This window comes from Barbus barbus, assembly GCF_936440315.1.
Source record: "Barbus barbus genome assembly, chromosome: 33".
NCBI lineage: Eukaryota > Metazoa > Chordata > Actinopteri > Cypriniformes > Cyprinidae > Barbus > Barbus barbus.
Genome location: NC_136761.1, coordinates 28051071 through 28077337, shown reverse-complemented (window position 1 = coordinate 28077337; position 26267 = coordinate 28051071). Strand labels below are relative to the sequence as shown.

Here is a 26267-nt window from a genome sequence, read left to right as displayed (position 1 = left end):
GACCTGCTGGAGAACTACTGCCAGAACTGGGCCCTGGCAGTAAACCTCAAAAAGACCAACATTATGGTCTTTCAGAAAAAGCCCAGATGTCAGGAACACAGATACCAGTTCAGTCTAGAACACACGATGCAGTACACTTACCTCGGCCTGATCATCACTGCATCGGGGAGGTTCAGTACGGCAGTGAATGCTCTCAAAGATAAAGCTCCAAGAGCTCTATATGCAATCAAGAAAAAAATCCAAAATATTGAAATACCGCTTCCAATTTGGTGTAAAATCTTTGATAGTGTGATTCAGCCCATAGCGCTGTATGGAAGTGAGGTTTGGGGTCCACTCAGTGATCAGAGCTACACTAGATGGGACACACATCCAACAGAAGCCCTACACACAGAATTCTGCAAAATGATCCTAAAATTACAAAGAAGAACACCCAATAATGCATGTAGGGCAGAATTAGGCCGTTTCCCATTGATTATAAATATACAAAAAAGATCGCTCAAATTCTGGATGCATCTAAAATCAAGTCCCAGAGAATCGCTACATTTTAAAGCACTACAAACCCAAGAACTGAACCCTGAAAAGAGTCCACTCAGTCAGCTGGTTCTGAGACTTACTAACCTGACTAACTCTACTAACACTAACCAGTCTCAGACCAGCACTGCTTCTCACACAAACATCAAAATAAATCAGATTATCAAACAATCTAAACATATATATCTGGAACATTGGGATCAAGAAACCAAAACACAAAGTAAATTACAACTCTATCGAACTATAAAAGACACAAAGCAGAGACAGATCCTGAGCAAGTACAGGCTCAGTGAGCACAGACTAGCCATCGAGACCGGCAGACACAGAAAGAGCTGGTTACCCAGAGAGCAAAGAGTGTGTGTTCACTGTGAGACAGAGACACACTTCCTACTTCACTGTTACCAATTTAAATCAATCAGAGACATATACATCAACAAATTCACAAACATCATAAAGAACTTTACAGCCATGACTGAAGAGGAACAAATAAAGATTATAATAGAAGAGGGACAGACAGCAGCACTGGCTGCGAGATACGTGTGTGTGCCACAGCCTGAGAGACAGCAGGTGAATGTGTGTGTGTGTGTGTGTGTGTGTGCCACAGCCTGAGAGACAGCAGGTGAACATGTGTGTGTGTGTGTGTGTGTGTGTGTGTGTGTGTGCTACAGTCTGAGAGACAGCAGGTGAACATGTGTGTGTGTGTGTGTGTGTGTGTGTGTGCTACAGTCTGAGAGACAGCAGGTGAATGTGTGTAATGTGTGTATTACGTCTGACCTCAGTGTGTTTCCCTAATGTCTACCACAGTGACCCTCAGCCTGTGTGTGTTTATATGTTAAACACTGTGGTATAAAATGTTCACACAAGTTCTTATTTGTTACACTGTTTATTTAAGTTTATATTGTTATAATGTTTTTATTCTCTTATTTTGATATTTTCATTGTTATTATATTTCAAGCTTTGGCAATATTGTATTTTTTACAGTCATGCCAATAAAGCAATATTGAATTGAATTGAACTGAATTGAGAGAGAGAGACAGAGAGAGAGAGAGAGAGAGAGAGAGAGATGGGTGGCGTTTTTATTGAAGAACAGTAGGTAATGATAAAACAGTAATTTCATACTGTCAGGTTAACTCTCTCAGTCCAACAACAGCAGAACTATTTAAAGCAATAATGGCATCATCAGATAAAGGTCAGTTAAGCTTTATTCACTTACAATTAAATTGTATTAATAGGATTTAGAATTAATATATTACACTGTGATTTAATGAAAACAGTAAGAAATCCTGGATCACTGTAGCTCTGTTAATTACATAAAGATAATATTGGTAACATTATATCATATGATAGCAAGCAAAGTCTTTGGTTCTTGTCATTGTGATACAAAGTATATATAGTATACAGATATAGAGCACACACGGGTAAAACTGATGTGTTAGATTTACTTAAAATATATATGCACCATTTATGCATCACACTTTTTAAGTAAACCCAACTTACATTTACATTTATTAATTTAGCTGACGCTTTTATCCAAAGCGACTTACAATTGCTATATATGTCAGAGGTCGCACGCCTCTGGAGCAACTAGGGGTTAAGTGTCTTGCTCAGGGACACATTGGTGTCTCACAGTGGATTCGAACCCGGGTCTCTCACACCAAAGGCATGTGTTTTATCCACCGCGCCATCACCACCCACAACTTGGAACAATTTTACTTAAAATAAACAAGATAATCTTTGTTATATGAACTTAAATATTTGAATTCACTCAACATTCTTTACTTAAAACATGCAACATGATATAATCTACTGAGTAATTTCAAGTTGTGTAAACTTAACATTTAAACTCATTTATATTAAAAATATAATTAATTGAGTTGAACCAAAATAACATTTTAATTTATTTTAGATCCTCAACTATTGGTCTGGTTACTGCACATTTCACTCAGTCATGGTTTGTAACATTCACTTAAACACTGAAAAAAAAACAAAAAAAAACATGTGGTTCACTTACAAACATGCAAGTAAGCAAGTAGACAACTTGTTATCCTTTTAAAATAATATGTCCCCTCAATATAATTATTACCCAAATTAACACAGAGACCTCAATACACCGTACACAATAACGGCAATCAGTGGATCGTGTTTGAGTATGAATGGGTCATTTTTGAGTAGAAAACAGTAAGTTACTAAACCTAACAACAAAAGCAACCATAAAATAGTGTAAATACAACTCAAAAACAGTGAAACATTTTACCTTTTGAATTATTCATGCCCCAGTGCATGATGAGAATAACAGGATCATAACTTAAAGAATCCTTGTAAACATAACAAACAATTCTAAGTAAAATATACTTAAGTTAAAACTTTAATTTCTACAAGCTTAAATTGAGTAATAATACAAAATGTACTTTAATTTTTTTCATTATTGCCTGAACTAAATTATTTAATGTAGAAATTACATTTGTTTTTATGTAGTATTTACTTCACCACAAAATCATTTTTCTCAGTGCAGGTCAACAAATAAATATTTACAATCGTGATTAAATTGTGCCTTTCAGTTCATCTAAATTGTAAGTGCGTGCTATAACAGAGTTACACTGATAATGTTAAACAAAACACACTGTAACTGTGTCACATTACTGCTGTTCATGAAGTAACATTACATCAGTATATTTGTTATAAAGGCAAACTAAGTAATATGATCGTCCTTGAGCCTGGGAAAGGTGCTATATAAATTAAACATATGATTATTATTATGATTTTAGGCTTAATGGTCAGACACAGGAACAAGGAACTTACTGAAGTGAAACCGTCCTTAACTATTAGGCTATTGTCTGATCTGACCATACCCTGTGCATATATGCAAATGTGTCTGATCTGTTTGTCTCTATTGGCACGAAAAGGCAAATCATGTATCTGTGCATGTAACAAATTCATTACCAAAGAACTTCATCTATTCTACTGTTTTTAAATGAATCCATCAGTCCAGTGAATAAATATGATGGATTTAGCATTATACTCCAACTTTATCATTAAACACAAACATAAGGAATGCTCATGCAGGCCTGTCCTGGGTTGCCATTGATAAAGATTTTTTCTTACTTTATATAATAACTTTATATATTGATATTATTACATTTTCTGAATCATAAAACTACCGTTTCGATATAAAGTGATTCACCCATTAATGAAGATCTGGTCATGATTTTCTCCCTTGTGTCACATCCAAACATCTGGAGAATAATAAGAACAGAGACAGTCATTAGCATTCTCACTGAACAATAATTTGCAGGACAATTGGTCTCTGTGCATTTTTTCATTTTTGAAATCAGTCTAGCACATCCGTGTTCTGAGACATTCATCAAAGTTTCTCCTTTAGTGCTCCACAGAAGAAAGAGTTTGTACGTTTGGAATGACCTGAGGATGAGTAAATGATGACATGGAAATGATTTCTGAGTTTTTAAATGCACCGTTAGGTTATATTGCAGTCACACATTTGTGGTTGGATTCTTTGTCATCCAGAGAAAGGTATAAATTAATATTGTATGCCGTGTTAACCATACATTTGATATTGTCATTTCTTTTTTGTTCGAATGTTTGTAAATGATGTGTAAATATAATAGCCCTCCCTCTTCATCAGATCGGAGGATTGTTCTAGTGGGAAAAACTGGAGCAGGAAAGAGTGCGACTGGAAACACTATACTGTGTGAAGAGCGTTTTCAGAAAGCTAGTTCACCACAGTCAGTTACTAAAACCTGTGAGAGAGGAGAAGTGGTGATGGGAGACACAAACATCTCAGTGATTGACACTCCAGGCATGTTTAATACTGGAATATCAGCAGAAGAACTGAAGACTGAGGTGGAGAAGTGCATCAACATGTCTGTTCCTGGTCCTCATGCGTTCCTGCTGGTCATCAGACTGGATGTGAGATTCACAGACGAGGAGAAAAAAGCAGTGAAATGGATTCAGAAGGACTTCGGAGAAGATGTTGCTCATTACACCATTGTCCTGTTCACTCACGCTGATCAGCTGATGGGTAAACCATTATATGAGTATATCAGTGAAAGTAATGACCTCAGGGCTCTCGTTGATTCATGTGGTGGCAGATTTCACTCATTCAATAATGAGAACATGAGGAACCGCTCTCAGGTCACAGGACTGCTGGAGAAGATTGAGCAAATGGTGGAGGAGAATGAAGGACAGCACTACACTAATAAGATGTATAAAGAAGCCCAAAAAAAAATCAAGCAGGAGGCTTTTAGACAAAACATGAAAGATGGGGGGAAAACAGTGCTAACAGGAATAGGAGCATTAATATTCGCAGGAGCAGCATGGGAAACAGCAGAAGCAGGAGCAGCAGTAGATTTAGCAGTAGGAGCAGGAACAGTACTAGCACTAGCACTAGCAGCAGCAGGAGAAGGAAGAAGAGCAGCAGTGATAGCAATAGCAGTAGTGGCAACAGCAGTAAAAAAAATAAGGACTATGGCACAGTTCTTCTGATTCAGTGACAAAAGATAGATAGATTCGATTATTTGAAGAGACGTCAATTCAGTTTGAAAACCTGGCTTGAGTTGTTTGAGAGAATTACACATTCCCAGGCTGAGTACGGCGTATTTAGATGATTTTATCTGTCCGTGAAAAACCTGGAAATACATCTTTATTCCTAAACCTAAAAACCTAAAACTGAAGCACAAAAATGGCTTAGACTCCCTCTGTGTCTGTCTTTCCAATGTCAAAGCCTGTTGTTACATTTTGATTTTTCTATCTAAAAGATTAAAACAGTGATCATCATATTCGGCTCTTCTGAAGTCCCAAACATTTCTCATTTTGGTGTTTTTATCTTCTTCAGTTAAAGTCCCCTATTATGGATTTTTTGAAAATGAGCTTTCATGCAGTGTGTAACACAGCTCTATGTGAATGAAAACATCCCGCAAAGTTTTAAATCTGAAAGTGCACCGTGTATAAAGTTATTGTCTCTCAAAGAAAGAGTTGACTTTGAATCATTGAAATGAGTCGTTTTTAAACGAATCCCAAGCCGTTTCATGTTGAAGTCAACATGAATCATTAGCATATTGCCCGCCCACTTGTTGGACTTTTAGGGTTGGTCTGAATGAAAATGCAAATTCATTCTTTGCCACTAGATGGTGCTTTTGGAGCAGTAAAAATAGCGGTTTCCCCGGTAACGCTGTACACAAAGCAGCACTGAGCTCACAAACACTGATTTATAAATGCATATTATTAGAAAATCTAATAAATGCATATTATTAGAAAATCAAATAAATGCATATTATTAGAAAATGAAAGTGTTTTTTGACCTTACATGCATGTCAACCTGTTGTTGGGGACTCCCAAAACCACAATATTAATCTTTCATAACCTATAATAGGGGCACTTTAAATCATGTGTAAGTAAAAAACTTGGGTGTCTAATTAGATTAGTCCAATTAAAATTGATAGGCAAATAAATTTAATTGTCAAATCAAGCTTTTGCCAACTAAGAGCGCTGGCTTGTGAAAACTTTCCTTTCTTTTAAGCACTTTGAAACTGCAATTCATGCTTATTTTTCTTTTGACTATTGTAACTTCCTGTGAATAAACTATTCTTCATTTAGATTACAAATGATCCAAAATGTGGCTGCGAGACTCTTAACCAGTGTTCACATCTTCCTTACGTTGGCTCCCAATCCACTTGATTTTGAATTGATGTAAAAGTGCTTCTGCTTGTTTTTAAATGTTTAAATAGCCTCACCCCTCTTACCTTTCTGAGTTGTTGTGTAAATCCGGTAAGAACTTTTAGGGGTGGTTTCCCGGACCAAGATTAAGCCTAGTCCTAGACTAAAATGGCCATTTAAATCAGACTAACAGAAATGTGCTTTCTCTGTCATGGTTTTAAAAAGTCTAGCCCAGAATTTAATAGGCTAATTTCCTGGAGGAAGACTAGAGCAACTTCAGGACTAAATTGAGGCTTAAATTAAATGAAATTAACTTCAGATTAATTTCATTTGGAGGACACATGGATTACTTGGACTGTGTCAATGATGAGCGCTTTCCACCAGCCAGGCAAGTTCTTACAGACAGAAGTGACCCATTGCAACGTTTTGATGAAATAAGTTTTCGAGATTGTTTCCGCATGCATAAAGTAAATGCAGTGGAGATAATTTCACTCTTAGAACCCAGGCTTTCATCTGTGACCCAAAGAGGACAGCCTATTCCAGTTTGTCTCCAGGTGCTCATAACTTTAAGGTTCTTGGCATGTGGCACCTTTCATCGAGAAACTGGGGATTTATGTGGTGTCAGTGAACCAACAGTATGTAAAGTCATTCACAGAGTGTGCAGGGCCATTTGTGAATTAAAAGCACATTACATAAACTTCCCTGATGCCAGAACCCAGGCTAACTACAAGGTACTATTCTATGAATATGGAAATTTCCCAGGAGTCATAGGTTGCATAGATGAAACCCATATTCCCATTAAGCGTCCCTCTACTCCAGATGCTGAAGAATGCACTCCCCAGTTAGAGTTTTCAAACATTGTTGCACGGTGGAAAGGTGCACCTCATGATTCCCGAATTTTCCTCAACTCATCTCTGTATACTCAATTTGAAAGAAGAGATCATGTGGGAATTTTGCTTGGTGACAGTGGGTATGCTCAGAAGGATTTCTTGTTTACGCCATACTTGCACCCAACAACAGCTGAACAACTGCGCTACAACCAGACTCATATGCGCACAAGGGGTTTAGTCGAGCGCATGTTTGGAAGAGTCGTTTTCAGTGCTCTTAGGAAAACACCAAGTAGATGCTGCACTGTCATCATTGCAACAGCTGTTCTTCACAACTACCTAAAAAAGCAGGGATGCCCAGATCCCCCAATAGAAGAGGATGACAATCCAGATGTGCCACCATTTACAACAAACCACAGAGAAGGACTTCCATACAGGGATGCTTTTGCATTGTGCCACTTTAAATAGATCTTTTTACATTATTTAACTTTCAACCCTCTGTTCAGATCTGATACATGTAATAATAAAACCAAATATTTGTTAAAAGTGTACAACTTTTTGGTCTGGTATGTTACTGAAACCACCACAACATCCATCTTTTCTTAATAAAACAATATTTATTTCAGAGATTCATGTACTGATGTGACATTTGAGCCGGTTGCATCTCTCTCTCCAGTTCTACTTGTAGTATCTTCATTTCATGCTCCTCAAGATACTTCAATTTATGTTCATGAAAATCATTAGCCAACTTTTCATGAACAGTGAGTCTTTTCTTCTGGTTACCAGTACTGGCAGACATTGCCACCCTTGCTTCTGAGGATGTGGAGGGTAAGCTGCTCTCCAATTCTTCAGTTCTGTTTTGACCTTCTCCTTGAAACATGAACAGTTCATATATGGTCAAATAAATACAGATTAAATGGGAAAATGTTTCACATCATACGACAGAAGCAAATAGAAGTTTGAGAGGAGAGAAACAAAAGCCAAAAATCAAATTCAAATACTTAATATAGGTGCATGTGATCCATCATCTGAACTGTTCAGATGGTCATCATCTGGTATGTTCTCCAAAGGTTGCTGATTCTCCAGTATTCCTGTCAGTAACTCATCCAACACATCACAGTCTTTATTTGCAGGTCCTCCGCCAGTCTTAAACCTCTCTCTTCGAGGTTTATTTGGATATTTTCCCACAACACCTGTATTAAATAACTATTATAAATACAACAGTAAAAAGCCATAATAAAACTAATGATTCTTACCTGAAGTTGTTGTATTGTTCTTGTAGATGTGTGTTCATTTGCATTAAATTCATTACAAATAGATGTCCAGGCATTCCTTTTCTTTTGATTCAACAGCTGATGTGTGCAGTTTATCTTCGATAACAGGATGTCTCAAAACAATTTGCTTTAAAAGACTTTTCTCATGTTCAGAAAAGTTATTTGATCGTACTCTCTTTTCAACTTCCATTGCCATTTGCGTCTCAGTTGCATACAATTTTAACATTTTCTTGGTTCATTCCATGTTTTATAGGCAACTTCAATCCAGCTAATCCTGATTTGCACTGGTGGTATTAAGAATCGAGTGTATTTTAGTTGAGGACTCCATAGTCCAGGTGTTAGTAATCTGTACTTAATCTGTGTTTCAGAAAGCCATTTTTTAAAACATGATTAACTATTCTAGATTAAGGCCTACTCCTGTCTTAATTTAATCTTGGTCCGGGAAACCACCCCTTAGTGTGTTAACTGTTCCAAAGTCAAAATTAAATTACATGCAGGGGAGATAAAGCTTTTGCCAAAGACGCACCCATTCTTTGGAACAGTTTACCGATCCATATTAGAACTGCTGCAAAATTACATAGTTTTAAATCAAAGATAAAAATGTATATCTTCATTATAGCCTATGACTTGTGATTTGCTTTGCTTGTGATTTGATATCCTCAGCCTTTTGTATGCCTATATACTTTTTTCTTCATTGTTTTTTGATTGGTCTTAAATATATAAATTGAAATGAGATGAGATATCTGGTTAGCTGAAACAGACTGCACAGGGCACACTGTAAACATGTTTTAGTTTACTTTATTTACTTAATTTTTAAAGTTATCTTTATACTTTGACTCAGTGAAGTTATATTTACCCAGAATATTAAGTATTTCAACTTGAATAATGTAGTTATTTGAACTGATAAAGTTTAGTTGGAATAATTTCATGAAAGTAAAGTGACCTCACTTTTTAGACCAGAGTTCGTGTTCATCTAACCTAATCTGGTTTACTTATCTACCAAATAGATAATTCTTTCATTTCATCTGTTCTTTTAATTTGATTAATAATTTTTATTTTAAACATTTCAGTCATTTTCACTTCCCTTTTTACAGTCCAGTTTGCCTTTATTTCTTTCATAAGGTTTAGGTTTTTGTCACACCCCAGGACTGTTGTTCTTTCCCCATGTGCTCTGCGTCATCTAGGCTTTGTCCAAATACCCACACTTGCGGTCTTGGCCACTTGAGAGTGCGTGCGTGCGACAGGAAGTGTACAATCTACCCCATGTCTTAAAAACGGCAAAGTGCAGTGCCCTTAACGCACACTAAATCCACACTCTCCAGAGCGGTATCCGAGGCTAAGTGTATCCCATCATGCATCATGTTCTGGTTATGTTTGTTTTCTTCTAGAAGAGATGAAAAGTAATCAGATCTAGCAGTTGTTAATGCTTTTCTGTAGGATAGCTTTCCCGCCAAGCTATACGAAATACCTCTAGTTTTGTTTTCCTCCAGCTGCGCTCCATTTTCCAGGCTGCTCTCTTTAGGGTGCGAGTGTGCTCATTATAACACGGAGCCAGACTGTTTTCTTTGATCTTCCTTAAGCGTAAAGGAGCAACTGTATCTAAAGTGCTAGATAAGAGAGAGTCCATAGTTTCTGTTACATCATCAAGTTTTTCTGCGCTGTTGGATATGCTGAGGAATTGAGATAAATCAGGAAGATTACTTACAAAGCAGTCTTTTGTGTTAGAGGTGATGGTTCTATCATACTTGTAACAAGGAGTAGAATTTACAGTTTTAGCTATATGGAGTTTACACAAGACTAGATAATGATCTGATATATTATCACTTTGCTGCAGAATTTCAACACCACTAACATCAATTCCATGTGACAGTATTAAATCTAGAGTATGATTTCGACAACGAGTAGGTCCTGAAACGTGTTGTCTAACCCCAATAGAGTTCAGCATGTCTATGAATGCTGATCCTAATGCATCTTTTTCATTATCGACGTGGATATTAAAATCGCCAACAATTAAGACTTTATCTGCAGCCAGTACTAACTCAGATAGAAAATCAGCAAATTCTTTAATAAAGTCTGTGTGGTGCCCTGGTGGCCTGTATACAGTAGCCAGTACAAACATCACAGGGGATTTATCACTAACACGTGTTTCTCTAGATAATGTTATACGCAGCACCATAACTTCAAATGAGTTATACTTAAAGCCTGTCCTCTGATAAATACTGAGAATATTGCTATGAATTGTAGCAACACCTCCCCCTTTACCTTTTGGACGTGGCTCATTTTTATAGCAGTAATCTTGGGGGGTGGACTCATTTAAAATAATGTATTCATCTGGTTTTAGCCATGTTTCTGTCAAACAGAGCAAATCTAGGTTATGATCATTGATCAAATCGTTTACAAAAAGTGCTTTTGTAGAAAGGGACCTGATATTCAGTGAGCCAAGCTTTATCAATTGTTTCTCTGTATTGTAAACATTTTTTATTTGTTGAACATCAATTAGATTGTCATTCTTAATTTGGTTTGGACGTTTACTGTATTTTCTAGTTCGGGGAACAGACACAGTCTCTATAGTGTGATATCTAGGTGAAAGAGTCTCTATGTGCTGAGAATTAACTGACTTCTGTGACGTGAGGCGGCTAGCAGACGGTCGGTTTAGCCAGTCTGTCTGCTTCCTGACCTGGGCCCCAGTTAGTCAAGTACGAACTCTAAGACTATGTGCCATATTTCTAGAGAGAAGAGCGGCACCACCTCAGGAGGGATGAACACCATCTCTTTTCAACAGGTCAGGTCTGCCCCAAAAACTTGTCCAATTGTCTATAAAGTCTATGTTATTCTGTGGGCACCACTTAGACATCCAGCCATTGAGTGACGACAGTCTGCTATGAATCTCATCACCCCGGGAAGCAGGGAGCGGGCCAGAGCATATTACAGTGTCTGACATCGTACTTGCAAGTTCACACACCTATTTAACATTATTTTTAGTGAAAAAGTGTAATATAAAATAAAAAGGTGGCCATTTTGTTACTAGTTTGGTTACAACCATAGTATAAAAACACTTGGATTTGTGTTCATCAGATGAAGTCTGAGCATTGGATCATAACTAAGATTATTCAATAAAATCTGCTCCTTTTTCATCATCTCTGCGTCTCCTGCCTCTGCTCTTCACTTGGCTGATAAAAGACTCTTAATAGAGTTTTGGGAATCAGACAAGACGTCCTGACAAAACTTCTTTTTTTACATTAAAGTCCCAGTAAAGTTCCAGTTAACAGTTTTGTTTGTTATCATGTTTGCTTAAGGAGATATGACACAAAATACATCATTTGGTTATGGCAGAAAGTAAAGTGGTCACCATGGCAACCACAAGGTGTTTTTGTGATGTCTCCATTTCTGAAAATGTTTAGGTTCCACAAACTATACAAGTGTACCAAATTTCATGCTTTTATGAAAAAGTGAATTTTTTTTCACATATCACCTGGACTATTAAAAATTAAAAGAATTAAATGTTGAAATTAAGAATCTTAATTAACGAAACCATTCAGCATTCATCCTAAAGCTTTTCACTTTAAAATTAGACACGTACGTTTTTCCTTTTAAACAAACAACCGCAGGAAAAAAAAAGTTGTTTGTTTTGTCTTATTTTATTTAAGTGCCATAATTCCTTTATTTACCCTTTGATTTTTGACAAGCTTAAGACTCCTGCCGTGCTATATAACCCAGATTTTTTCGCTTAAAAAATTAGGTTACACAAGTTTTATTCTAAACATTCACCTCTAACCCGCAGGAAAATGTTGTTTTATTTTATTTTAGTTTAGTTATTCACACTTAATACCTGTCACGTTCCCTCTCGGGATACAAGGAGCGCAGAGACGTGGAGATTCAATAAGACTTCTTTATTGAAACAAACATGACGAGGAGCTTGGGGAGAGACGAACACATACGACGTTAAGACCGGACACAGGGGCTTATAAACACTGGGAAATTAACAAGGAAGAACAGAAACAGGTGCGGGACAATTAAACACAGGGCTCGGGACCAATTAGCTAATGAACAGGGAACGAGGACAGGAACAGGAAGGTCAAAAATGGACACGAGAGGAGGGGAAAACAAGAGACAGGACTGACAATACCTTTATTTACTCTTTGTTTTTGTTTTTTTTGTCAATCTCAAAACTAGTGTGTGTACAAACTGGAATGAAAGCAAATGTTTTGGCGGGGGGTCTTTGGATTTTCAGCCGTAATTAGACGCCTAAACTTTTTACAACATCTTACGAAATGTAAATATTTTGTGTCACGCAACGGTGTGAAACGAGAACGGCTGCTGTGCGTCTGTCCGTATGATTACTGAACCATCCGTATCAGATCAAGAGGTCCGTTGTAAAACATCTAAAGATGTTTCTGGGGATGTGACTCATTTGCAATCTAATGAGTTTTTGAAGAGATCTGGCATCGTAAACTTTGTTCATTGATCAAAACAGATCATCTTTCTAAGATGTTCAGTGATCAAAGCATCTCCATCGCATCTATTTTATGACACGCACCTGCGAGTGTGAACTCTGTCAAAGGTTTAGGCAGGAGTTCACTGACTGGTCATAGGATGTGTGCCCTGTTGAACCTTTTTTATAACACATATCTGGTGAAGTTAGGTAAAGTTGAGAATTGAGTATTTATAATGAATTTATAATCTATTCGAATGTGGTTGTTTGCAACAAAAGTAATTCTATAAGGTGCCACAAATGTCTCTCAGAATCTTTACAACACATTAGACTTTCTTTCTCATTTTAAAAATGGTATTATTAACCGTGGGTTTAAATATAGTGGGTTTAAATATAGCATTTTTTTCACAATATAATGTTTTATTTTATTAAAATAAAAACAACTGGTCTATATAGGTTTATTTGACTAAGATTTGATCAAATAACTGATATAAGAAACATGCAAATATTCGATAAGTCCATCTTATCAAACCACAAACTGACGTGTCTGATGGTTTGTGATGACATAAATATCTTACTGATACAGATGTGTTAAGTGAGGAGACCTAGAACAGTAGCGCCGTTAAACATGTAGGTAGATGAAAAATGTTAAATATAAACTAGAATGCAGCTCTGATGTGAATTATCTCAGTAATAAACAGTCGCATTTACTAACTAACTACTGGAATTTATGATGTGTTAAAACGCGTCGGTATACTGCAGATGAGGACAAAAACTGCTTACCGCACGTTTTCATAAAAACAAGAGCAAAATATTGAGACATCTGGGTCAGACTTAAAAGATGGACGTCTAAAACGTGGGTATCAAAGCATTGGTGTGGACAAAATAAAAAAAGACACGAATCGTCCCACCTTTCGCTTAAAATGACGTATCAACTGTATGTCATTTACCTAACTATTGTTTAGAGAAATACGCAAAAGAAACGTGTATCTGCTTATGTAGTGTAAAATGCTTATTGTGTGTGTGTACAGGTTTATATATCCTGGTGGGGACTTAAACCTGAATATACAGAGACTCATGGGGACTCGTGTCACGGTGGGGACCTAAATTGAGGTACCTATGGATACAAACGCTTATAAATCATACAGAATGAGTTTTTTTGAGAAAGTAAAAATGCACAGTTCCCTATCTGTCGGTCACTACGAGTTATGTCGTGACGACATTAGGGGATTTACTTGGAAGCCCCGACTGCCTCTGATAAGAGAAAACGCCAATGAAATTTGGCTAGTGGATTTTGCATACCTGAGCCACTCCCCGTGCATACGGGTATAAAAGGGCGACAGGTGCATCCACTCATCAGATTTTTGCTTCGGAGCCGAGTGGATGAGAAGTCTGTGCGATCTCCACAAAGCCTTCTGCCTCAAAAAGAGTTTGTTCCTGGGTGGCGTCACGGTGCAGACAGCGGTGTCCCTGCAGCAGCGATTCCCCTGGGCACTTCACCTGAAAGAGCAAATTTCTAAAACACTGGGCGGTTCGCGTCTTTTTAAAGATGTCGTTCCGTCCGTGTTCTCTTGGTTGCGGTCGCTTCCTGTCCTCGGATGACGGTCACGAGCGTTGTCTTCAGTGTCTGGGCATCCAGCACGCTGAAGATGCATTTGTGGATGAGTCATGCGCCTGTTGTGGGCGTATGAACATGGCAACGCTGCGTTCTCGCCTTTCCTTTCTGAAAGGATTGGCACCCTCTGCCGCCACCCGTCCCGGTCTCTCTGGCTCGAGCAGAGGACCGCCGGCTGGCGCTCTGGGAGATCTGAGGGTGACAGTAAGAGCTTCTCCGCCGGGCACGTCCCCACGGACCTCTTACTCCTCCCGCAGCGCTTGTTCCGTCCGGCTCCCGAGTGATTTCGCTGGTTCGCCTCACGGGGCCGCCAGCATTTCATTCGGTGCGCCGCCCGAGGATCAGATGTCGATCGCGGCATCGGGGGATGGGCTTTCGTCCTCTGAGGATGAACGATCGGCGGGGCTGCCCCCCTCGGGTGTTGTCGCCACTGCCGATCCGGACCCAGAGCTGACGGCCATGCTTGCCCGGGCAGCCGTGAGTATCGGGCTGGAGGTCAACAGACCGCCCAGTCCCGAGCCCTCGCGGCTGGATGATTGGTTCATCGGCGCAAAACGCGACCAGCGGCCGCACTTTGCCCCGGTGCCTTTCTTCCCGGAGGTGCATGAGGAGCTGACGAAGTCGTGGACGGCCCCTTTCTCGGCCAGAAGCCGCTCGTCTCCCTCCTCCGTCCTCACTACCCTCGATGGCGGGGCGGCCAGGGGGTACGTGGATATTCCCCAGGTGGAGAGAGCGGTTGCGGTGCACCTGTGCCCGCAAAACGCCGCCACCTGGAGGAATCGTCCGCGTCTCCCGTCCAAAGCCTGTAAGCTGACGGCCGCACTTGCCGCCAAGGCTTACAGCGCTGCGGGCCAGGCCGCCTCTGCCCTGCATGCCATGGCCATCCTGCAAGTTCACCAGGCCAAGGCACTGAAACAAATGCACGAGGGTAGTCCCGACCCGGGGTTGATGCAGGAGCTGCGCACGGCGACTGACTTCGCTCTCCGGGCGACGAAAGTCACGGCGCGGTCCCTCGGGAAGGCGATGTCCACGTTAGTGGTCCAAGAGCGCCATCTCTGGCTCAATCTGGCCGAGATGAAGGACGTCGACAAAGTACGCTTTCTCGACGCCTCCATCTCCCAGACGGGGCTATTTGGCGACACTGTCGAGGGTTTTGCACAGCAATTCTCGGCAGTACAAAAGCAGACGGAGGCAATTCAGCACATCCTCCCTAAACGGCGGGATGCTCCAGCTGCCACCGCTGGCCCAAGGGCCAGGCCCCAGTCTGCTGGTCGCCGTGGGCGCCCTCCTGCGTCCTCCAGAGCTGCTCCGCCCCGTGCTGAGTCGTCACCTAGGCCGGTGCGTCGAGCCTCTCGCAGGAGTGCGGCGCCCCCTGCGCCTCAGCCGGCCGCCAAGTCCTCCAGGAAGACGACAAAACGGCCCTGACGCGCACAACCCGGAGATGGAGGAATTTGCTCTTTCCCAGGAGACGACGAGGCTAGCGTCGCTCCTTCCCCCGGAGGAGGGCCGGGTGGAGAATCCTGTGTTTTCTTTGTTTCTGTTCCGCCACTGGCTCAAGGGCCAGTGGTACCCACATTGTCAAAGAAAGAGCAATTTCCCTTTCCTCCGGGTTCCCAGGTCTGCGGGCTGACAGTGTGCGACGCAATGCCTCCTCACTCTCACCCGAGACCCATATTGCCAGTGGCCAAGAGACTGCGGTCTGGGGACGCGATGCCTCCCCGCGCACCTCTAGCCAGTCCCCCAGAGACTTAGGGAGTTTTGTGGGGATGAGTCAGAACGCACTCCCTTCTGTTCCATCCAACCTTACTCCCCCTCGCTGCACCACTGCGGGCACGTCGATTGGGCCTTTGGTGCCGCTTGCACGGTGTCTGGGGGCGTGGCTTGCGCTACCCAGCCCGTCTCGCTGGCTCATTCGCACAGTTCGACTCGGCTATGCGATTCAGTTCACCAGGCGGCTGCCCAGGTTCAGCGGCATCCTCGAGACTTCGGTGGCAGTCCGAGATGCACCTGTCCTGCGCAAGGAGATTGCTGTCCTTCTGGCAAAGGGCGCAATCGAGCCGGTCCCTCCAGCCGAGATGAGGCAGGGGTTTTACAGCCCCTACTTCATCGTGCCCAAGAAAGGCGGTGGCCTCCGGCCAATCCTGGACCTGCGAGTCTTGAATCGGGCCCTACACAAGCTCCCGTTCAAGATGTTGACGCAGATGCACTCCGTGGATTGGTTTGCAGCGATCGACCTGAAGGACGCTTACTTTCATGTCTCGATTCGCCCTCGACACAGGCCGTTCCTACGGTTTGCGTTCGAGGGGCGGGCATGGCAGTACAGGGTCCTCCCCTTCGGGCCCTCCCTGTCCCTCCGTGCCTTCACGAAGGTGGCGGAGGGCGCCCTTGCCCCGTTACGGGAAGTGGGCGTCAGGATCCTCAACTATCTCGAAGATTGGCTCATCCTGGCCCGATCGCGAGAACAGTTGGGTGGTCACAGGGACCTGGTGCTCCGGCACCTCAGCCAGTTGGGGCTTCGGGTCAACTGGGAAAAGAGCAAGCTCTCCCCTGTGCAGAGAATCTCTTTTCTCGGTGTGGAGTTAGACTCTGTGAGTATGACGGCACGTCTCTCGGACGAGCGTGCCCAATCAGTGCTGAACTGCCTGAGTTCCTTCAGAGGCAGGACAGTGGTTCCGCTGAAACAGTTTCAGCAGCTCCTGGGGCATATGGCATCCGTAGCCGCAGTCACGCCGCTCGGGTTGCTTCATATGAGACCACTTCAGCACTGGTTACACTCACGGGTCCCGAGATGGGCATGGCGCCGCGGGACACGTCGTGTCACCAGCACGCAATCGTGTCGCCGCTCTTTCAGCCCCTGGTCGGACCTTGCCTTCCTACGGGCCGGGGTGCCCTTAGGACAAGTGTCCCGGCATGTTGTTGTCACAACAGATGCCTCCAGCATGGGCTGGGGCGCTACATGCAACGGGCAGGCAGCCTCGGGGCTCTGGATGGGGCCTCGACTGCTTTGGCACATCAACTGCCTAGAGCTGTTGGCAGTGCATCTGGCCTTAAAGCAGTTCCGGCCACTGCTCCTAGGCCAGCACGTGTTGGTCCGCACGGACAACACTGCGGCTGTTTCGTACATCAACCGGCAGGGAGGTCTACGATCACGCCGCATGTCACAGCTCGCCCGCCATCTCCTCCTCTGGAGTCAGTCACAGCTCAAATCGCTGCGCGCCGTCCACATTCCGGGGGAGCTCAATCGTGCAGCCAACGCGCTCTCACGACAGCTCACTTCCCCGGAGAATGGTGACTCCATCCCGAGACGATCCGGCTGATCTGGAGTCGATTCGGGGAAGCTCAGGTAGACCTGTTTGCTTCCCGCAAGTCCTCCCACTGCCAGCTGTATTTCTCCCTCGCCGAGGCCCCCCTCGGCACGGACGCACTGGCACACAGCTGGCCTCGGGCTCTGCGCAAGTATGCGTTTCCCCCAGTGAGCCTGATCGCACAGACACTGTGCAAGGTCAGGGAGGACGAGGAGCAGGTCTTGTTGGTTGCGCCATATTGGCCCACCCGGACCTGGTTTCCGGAACTCACCCTCCTCGCGACAGCCCCTCCCTGGCGCATTCCTCTGAGGAAGGACCTTCTTTCTCAGGGGCTCGGCACCATACGGCACCCGCGTCCAGATCTGTGGAACCGCCATGTGCGGCTCCTGGATGGGACGCGGCAGACTTGAGTGGCCTGCCACAGGCTGAAGTGGAGTCTGTTCGCGGACTGGTGTTCTTCTCGTCGGGAGGACCCCCGAAGATGCACGATTGGAGTGGTGCTTTCTTCCTGCAAGAGAGGTTGGAGCGCAGGCTGTCGCCCTCCACCTTGAAAGTGTACGTGGCTCCTATTGCGGCCCATCACGATGCAGTGGACGGCCGGTCTCTGGGGAAGCACGATCTCATCGTGAGGTTCCTGAGGGGTGCCAGAAGGTTAAATCCTCCTAGGCCACCCCTGATGCCCTCCTGGGATCTCTCTATTGTCCTGGCTGGACTTCAGAGGGGTCCCTTTGAGCCGCTGGACTCAGTCGAGCTGAAATTCCTGTCGGCCAAGACAGCGCTCCTGACCGCGCTCACTTCCATCAAGAGGGTCGGGGACCTTCAAGCATTTTCGGTAAGCGAAGAGTGCCTTGTGTTTGGGCCGGCCTACTCTCACGTTGTCCTGAGACCCCGGCCTGGATACGTGCCTAAGGTTCCCACCACGCCTTTCCGCGATCAGGTGGTGAACCTGCAAGCACTGCCCTCGGAGGAGGCAGACCCAGCCTTGGCGTTGCTGTGTCCCGTAAGAGCGCTGCGCATATACGTGGACCGCACCCGGAGCTTCAGAAGCTCTGAGCAGCTCTTTGTCTGCCACGGAGGTCAGCAGAAAGGGAAGGCTGTCTCCAAGCAGAGGTTGGCCCACTGGATAGTGGATGCCATCGCCTTGACGTACCAATCCCAAGGCGAGCCGTGCCCCCTCGGGGTGAGGGCTCACTCCACACGGAGTGTTGCCTCCTCCTATGCGCTGGCGCACGGCGCCTCTTTGGCAGACATCTGTAGAGCTGCGGGCTGGGCGACACCGAACACCTTCGCGAGATTTTACAGTCTCCGCGTTGAGCCAGTCTCTTCCCGTGTGTTGGGTAACAGGTAAGTGGCGGGAAGAGTTGGCCGGTGTCACGCTTGCTGCGCCATTTCCCCCTTACCCGGGGATACGAGCGCCTATTCTCTCCTCCAGTTAGTTCCCCGGACGGCGAACCCTGGCGGAGTTCCTCCAGCACCCCCGGCAGTCAGGCTGGGCGGAGCAGTCTGACGCCAGGCCCAGTACCGGTGTTAGCTTGCCCGGGTCTCCGGTCAGCCCCTGTACTCGGCTAGGTGCCCGTGCGGCCTGATTCCCTTCGGGTGATCCCACACGTGTATTCATCCACGGTACGGTTTCCCTCATGGTAAACCCGTGTCTTCCCTTTGACAGAGCTCTGTCAGGCCCTGCTGGCAGCCTTCCTCCCTTCTCCTAGGTAGGATCTGCCCCAGGGTCCAGGCGTATGTAGCACTGCCCCAGGCTTGGGCCAGTCCATACCAGTGTCTCCACACGTTACCTCCCTTCGGGCAGGGTGTGGCCTCCGTAGCGCCCTTCTCCGGAAGGCTCGCTTCCCCGTCGTTACTGCCGGGCTGTAACAACAAACAGGAAAGACTTGAAGCAATCTTTCATAGAAGGTCGAAATCCCTTCCGATTTCTGGGGAAAGGAACAGCGGCTTGGCTATCTCCAGCAGCAATGTACTCAGTGGTCCCTGCGGGCACCAAGGTTAGCGAATTTGCGCTGGGGCGACGGGAAGGTTGCGACCTTCGCATCGCATTTGTCTGTCACGCGCTAGCTTGTCAACATCTGCATGCCACAAGTTCGTGACGGGGTTCAGGTTGTGGCGCTTTCCATAGACCCCTAATGTCGTCACGACATAACTCGTAGTGACCGACAGATAGGGAACGTCTCGGTTACGTACGTAACCCTCGTTCCCTGATGGAGGGAACGGAGACGTTATGTCCCCATGCCACAATCTCGAACCATCGCTGGTTGCCAGGGACACGTTCTCGGCTCCTCAGCGGAAAACCTGATGAGTGGATGCACCTGTCGCCCTTTTATACCCGTATGCACGGGGAGTGGCTCAGGTATGCAAAATCCACTAGCCAAATTTCATTGCCGTTTTCTCTTATCAGAGGCAGTCGGGGCTTCCAAGTAAATCCCCTAATGTCGTCACGACATAACGTCTCCGTTCCCTCCATCAGGGAACGAGGGTTACGTACGTAACCGAGACGTTTCCTGTAAGGGGTAGGTATAGGTGTACGGTTGGTGTAGGGCGATAGAAAATACGGTTTGTACAGTATAAAAACCATTACGCCTATGGAGAGTCCCTACAAGGATAGTTGACCAGACGTGTGTGTGTGTAAGATAATCTGAGTATTAATAATGCAGACCATTGCCTCTCAATGAGCACATCAGTTATCAGTCTTTCTGATCCGCTTTTCTTCATTAGAAGGCTGTGACCCGTCTTCATTACAGGAGTCTCTCACACACACATGCGGCTGTGAATGAGGATATACCACAGACTTACACTGGTTTTATATGAAACTAATGATCATGCACAGTGAAATAAGTTGTCGCATTCACTTTCCAGAAGTCTTGTGTCACCTGGGCGTCTGCGCTCTAGTCTCTCACCTGACTGCCACACCAATCAGTTCAAGGTGCTTTCCCGATGATGAGGATGCTCATGAGGAAGACCATGACGAAGAATATCCACATGAAGATTCGGTCCATGACCTTGGCGACCTTCTTCCATTCGGCCACTTTTAGGCATGTGGCCTTTTGCTCACGGAAGCAGTTTGCGATATATTCCACATTCCAGACCAGCTTCGGATCGCACCCGAGGATTCCACCGCTGCAGTAAACACAGGGATCAAAGGTCAGCGTGAAGGCGGCCGATTTGTCGTTGTCGGGGCAGCAGGGGGGCGGAGCTGCTTTAGGTTTCTCTTTGGAATGGAGCTTCTGGTTCTGTTTCTGAGCGTGGAAAGACTCAGATTTCTCCATCTGTCCAAACGGAGAAGTGCAGCTCTCTCCGACCTCATAGACGAAGAAGATCTTGGACATGTAGTCGATGATGAGGACTTTGGCCCAGTACGGCACCGGTTTGGCCTCGGCTCCACAGAAATGAATGTTCATGATGAAGATGGTCAAAGCAGTGGACGCTGTGATCATAGTCATCGTCGCTACGTAGTATTTACCTGACCAAGAGAGATAGAGCTCTGCGTCAGTCTCTTTTTTTGCTATATTTTGTTTGTGTTTAGAATAATAGATAATTCAATCAGAATTCAATATGACCTCTTGCCAAGCATCAAATAAAAGTAAAAATACAAGCTTTGGCAAATGAATAAAATTCCCCAGTTAGTTGTTTACTTGCAAACTCCAACATAATCTGTGTGTTACAATATTATATCAGTATAATAATCGTTCACTAAATCAGCTAATTAATTCCATTATCATATATATATATATATATATATATATATATATATATATATATATATAACTTTATATACTGTGTGTGTGCAAGTACAGTATCTCACAGAAGTGAGTACACCACTCACATTTTTGTAAATATTTTATTTCTTTTCATGTGACAACACTGAAGAAATGACACTTTGCTACAATGTAAAGTAGTGAGTTTACAGCTTGTATAACAGCGAAAATTTGCTGTCCCCTCAAAATAACTCAACATCCAGGATGATCCCTCATGTTCAGACACCTTTAGGATGCCTTCAATAACATAACGTCTGTGTATTTTACCAGAACGGGGTGAAGAGATCATGCACAGCTGTTGTTTATATTGCTGTGTGTAGCCTGTGGAAGCACAGTTAGCTGCAGCAAGGGGCTTCAATATTTTTGTGCAATGTTTTCCTAATTAATATTAAAATGAATATTAAATATTAAAAATGCAGCTAACGTAGTTCTACACACAGCAATAAAAACAAAGGTGCTTGTTCTCTTTTGTTCTTTCTGTTTAATTGGGAAAAGTTTAAAGCGCATCGAGGTGTCTTGTCTTTATGTTATCTGACTAAAAACTATTCATAGGCTACTTTGAACTATTATTATTACAGTATTTATTTAAAAAAACATAGAGTGCCTTAAAAATAATTATCACAACACTGGTAAAACAGGCTTATACTGATTTTCTCATCCTCCGAATTATACTTATCAATCCTGTTTTTATAATCATCATCATTCAAAAAATAAATAAATTCAAAGCAAGATTAAAATAGAATTCTATTTTAAATAAGACAGGAATATTTTTTTCCACAACAACAACAACAGTAGTGTTTACAACAGCAAAACCACCATACCCTGTAAACTCAATAACAACAACAAAAACAATAATAATAATAGTAATATCATTCCAGAGTAATTAAGAGGGGCAAAAAGTGTCTTTAACATTTTAACAACTTAAAATGGCCTTTTCTGTCCTGTGTTTCTTTTTCAAAACTGCGTCATGGCATTTGCTGCTGTATCAATACAGAAGCATCCATTTCGATACACAAATCAGCAAGAAGCACAGCCCTATTAAAAGCCGTGCCCCTTTTATACTTTGAGCACCTGCCCCTCCAAAGGTCTCTGCATGGCCCTGCTCCAGACCTAAACCCTATTGAGCATCTGTGGGGCATCCTCAAACGGAAGGTGGAGGAGCGCAAGGTCTCTAACATCCACCAGCTCTGTGATGTCATCATGGAGGAGTGGAGGAGGACTCCAGTGGCAGCCAGTGAAGCTCTGGTGAACTCCATGCCCAAGAGGGTTAAGGCAGTGCTGGAAAATAATGGTGGCCACACAAAATATTGACACTTTGGGCCCAATTTGGACATTTTCACTTAGGGGTGTACTCACTTTTGTGGCCAGCGGTTCAGTCTCACTTCTGTGAGATACTGTATGTTCCCATTTAGTTCCTGTTTTGCCATATTTTGTTGTTCCTGTCCCCATTGTGTTTGATTGTTCCCAGATGTGTTGATTGTTCTAGCTTCAGGTGTGTCTCATTAATTCACTCATTTAGTTCCCTTCTTAAGCTCTGTTCTGTTTAGTTTCCCTCGTCGAGTGTTATTTATCTGTTCAGTGTGCTGTGAGTATGTTTCCCTGTATCTTGGATTATTAAATAATTTTCTGTCTAATATCTCCTGCATCTCCATGCTCCTTTAGCTCCTACTGCAGTCACCATGACAGTGTGTGTGTGTGTATATATATATATATATATATATATATATATATATACAGTGGGGCAAGTAAGTATTTGATACACTGCCGATTTTCCAAGTTTTCCCACTTACAAAGAATGGAGAGATCTTAAATTTTCATCATAGGTACACCTCAACTGTAAGAGACAGAATATATAAAAAAAATCCAGAAAATCACATTGTATGATTTTTGAATAATTAATTTCCATTTTATTGCATGAAACAAGTATTTGATCACCTACCAACCAGCAAGAATTCTGGCTCTCATAGACCTGTTAGTTTGTCTTTAAGAAGCCCTCCTATCCTCCACTCATTACCTGTATTAATTGCACCTGTTTGAACTCGTTACCTGTATAAAAGACACTGGTTCACACACTCAATCAATCAGACTCCAACCTCTCCACTATAGGCAAGACCAAAGAGCTGTCTAAGGACACTAGGGACAAAGTTGTAGACCTGCACAAGGCTGGGATGGGCTACAGGACAATAGGCAAACAGCTTGGTGAGACGGCAACAACTGTTGGCGCAAGTATTAGAAAATGGAAGAAATTCAAGATGACTGTCAGTCTCCATCGGACTGGGGCTCCATGCAAGATCTCGCCTCGTGGAGTATCAATGAACCTGAGAAAGGTGAGGGATCAGCCTAGAACTACACGGGAGGACCTGGTCAATGACCTGAAGAGAGCTGGGACCACAGTCTCAACGGTTACCATTAGTAACACACTACACCATCATGGATTATAATCCTGCAGCGCGCGCAAGGTCCCCCTGCTCAAGCCAGCACATGTCCAGGCCCGTCTGAAGTTTGCCAAAGACCATCTGGATGATCCAGAGGCATGGGAGAAGGTCATGTGGTCAGATGAGACCAAAATATAACTTTTTGGTATAAACTCCACTCGCTGTGTTTGGAGGAAGAAGGATGAGTACAATCCCAAGAACACCATCCCAACCGTGAAGCATGGGGGTAGAAACATCATGCTTTGGGGGTGCTTTTCTGCAAAGGGGACAGGACGACTGCACCGTATTGAGGGGAGGATGGATGGGGCCATGTATCGTGAGATTTTGGGCAACAACCTCCTTCCCTCAGTAAGAGCATTGAAGATGGGTCGTGTCTGGGTCTTCCAGCATGACAATGACCCCAAACACACAGCAAGGGCAACTAAGGAGTGGCTCCGTAAGAAGCATTTCAAGGTCCTGGAGCGGCCTAGCCAGTCTCCAGACCTGAACACAATAGAAAATCTATGGAGGGAGCTGAAACTCTGTGTTGCCCAGCGACAGCCCCAAAACCTGAAAGATCTGGAGAAGACCTGTATGGAGGAGTGGACCAAAATTCCTGCTGCAGTGTGAGCAAACCTGCTCAAGAACTACAGGAAACCTCTGACCTCTGTAATTGTAAACAAAGTTTTCTGTACCAAATATTAAGTTCTATTTTTCTATTGTATCAAATACTTATTTCATGCAATAAAATGGAAATTAATTATTCAAAAATCATACAATGTGATTTTCTGGATTTTTTTAATATATATTCTGTCTCTTACAGTTGAGGTGTACCTACGATGAAAATTACAGATCTCTCCATTCTTTGTAAGTGGGAAAACTTGAAAAATCGGCAGTTTATCAAATACTTACTTGCCCCACTGTATATATATATCATACTTGTTATTATATATTATGTATTAATGTTAAATAAAGTTGCATCACCAGAAAGAAACTGGAAGTAAAATCAGCAGTAATTGTTTTTAAACCATCATGTATAATATTCATACTGCGTAAGGTTGTACAAAATTCCAAATTCGAATTTGAAATGAATTGAATTAAAACATAGAAAGCTGTACTGGAATTATAAGAGGACTTTACAATTAATACAGGTTGTGAGTTTATTATAAAACAGAAAGAAAGAGAGAAAAATGAAAAAGAAAGAAATACAATAGCTTGTCACTGGGACAGTACCCTTAAAAGGACATCTTTGTACCTTACAAAAAGTTGCATAGTTGTACATTACGGTACATATTGGTACTCTATATGTGCACCTTTTTGAGTATAAGTTACAAAGATGTCCTTATAAGGGTACTATTGTTTACATATTTCAGATTGTATTTTGTGAGTGTTGTATGTAGAGTACATGGCACACAGTAATGGATACTTGCACACTCACATACTTCTTTATTCTGTTCTGTTCTGTTATACATTAGTCTGATTAATCTAGGTTAAAATAAATATCTTATCATAGACAATGCTGTAAATAATCTTTACCTCTGAAGCCTCACTCTCAACTCTGAATGCACTTCTGCCTCTGTCTACAGCAAATAAAGTAGTGTTTGAAACATGTACATACAGGGAATAGTGACACACAGAAGAAAATAACTAATTAAGTACACTGCTGGACAATAACCAATCATTTGTATCCTAAATTATTTTTAATTTTTTTGGGGAACACATATTCACTATTAACTATGACTTTTGCCTCAATAAACTCTTCATTTACTGCTTATTAATAGCTTGTAAGGTAGTCGCTGTAGTTGTTAAGTTTAGGATTATGGGATGCAGAATATGGTCATGAAGAATACAGAATTAATATGTGCTTAAGTACTAATAAACAACCAATATGCAAGCTAATAATTACCTACTGTAGTTAAAAATGATAGCTGAGAAGTTGTTCATCATACTAATGTTATTTTTTATTTTCTATATTTGACTAATTATGTGTTTTCTATGATTGGTCCATATATAATCCTACAAACACAGGGGTAAATAAGGTACAAAGATGTCCTTTTAAGGGTACTGTCCCAGTGACAAATGGGCTTGTGTATTAATAGATGTTATACAATATAAAAACAGCCAGGTGTTAAAAGCCACTCTATCAGTTCTTCTCAGCTGTGAAGTTTGTTTTTCTTGTGTGTTGTCCTGATTCTGCTCTAACAAACCTAGCTGACTGTTTCTTGTTCATTCTTGACAACACATAAAAACGTCAAATTAGTGCAATAATGACAGAGCACCCCTAATGAATGATGGATACAGCGCGAGCCTGGGCATGTCATGACAAACTGAGTGACTGATTGCCATGGAAACGTAAACGTCATGTATATCTTGTCTCTTTGAATTTTAAATCATTCTGTATTTATATACATTGCTCCATTAAAACCTCAACATGT

The 26267-nt window shown here is 42.8% G+C and overlaps 3 protein-coding genes across 3 annotated transcripts; 2 read left to right on the top strand and 1 right to left on the bottom strand.

Annotated features, from left to right (window-relative positions):
- Positions 1–4137: 4137 nt before the first annotated feature.
- LOC306852892 (GTPase IMAP family member 2-like) lies at positions 4138–5031 on the top strand (the record flags this gene model as incomplete). The annotated part of the gene is made up of 1 exon (XM_079390013.1): positions 4138–5031. The coding sequence occupies one exon, from the start codon at positions 4138–4140 to the stop codon at positions 5029–5031; it is 894 nt and encodes a 297-aa protein (XP_079246139.1).
- A 1511-nt stretch (positions 5032–6542) lies between these two features.
- Positions 6543–7496, top strand: LOC306852891 (putative nuclease HARBI1; the record flags this gene model as incomplete). Its single annotated transcript, XM_079390012.1, has 1 exon — positions 6543–7496. One exon carries the CDS (start codon positions 6543–6545, stop codon positions 7494–7496), a length of 954 nt encoding a protein of 317 aa, XP_079246138.1.
- A 13085-nt stretch (positions 7497–20581) lies between these two features.
- Positions 20582–21311, bottom strand: LOC306852890 (neuronal acetylcholine receptor subunit alpha-9-II-like; the record flags this gene model as incomplete). Its single annotated transcript, XM_079390011.1, has 2 exons — positions 20582–21123; positions 21296–21311. The coding sequence occupies 2 exons, from the start codon at positions 21309–21311 to the stop codon at positions 20582–20584; spliced, it is 558 nt and encodes a 185-aa protein (XP_079246137.1).
- Between the last annotated feature and the right edge of the window lie 4956 nt (positions 21312–26267).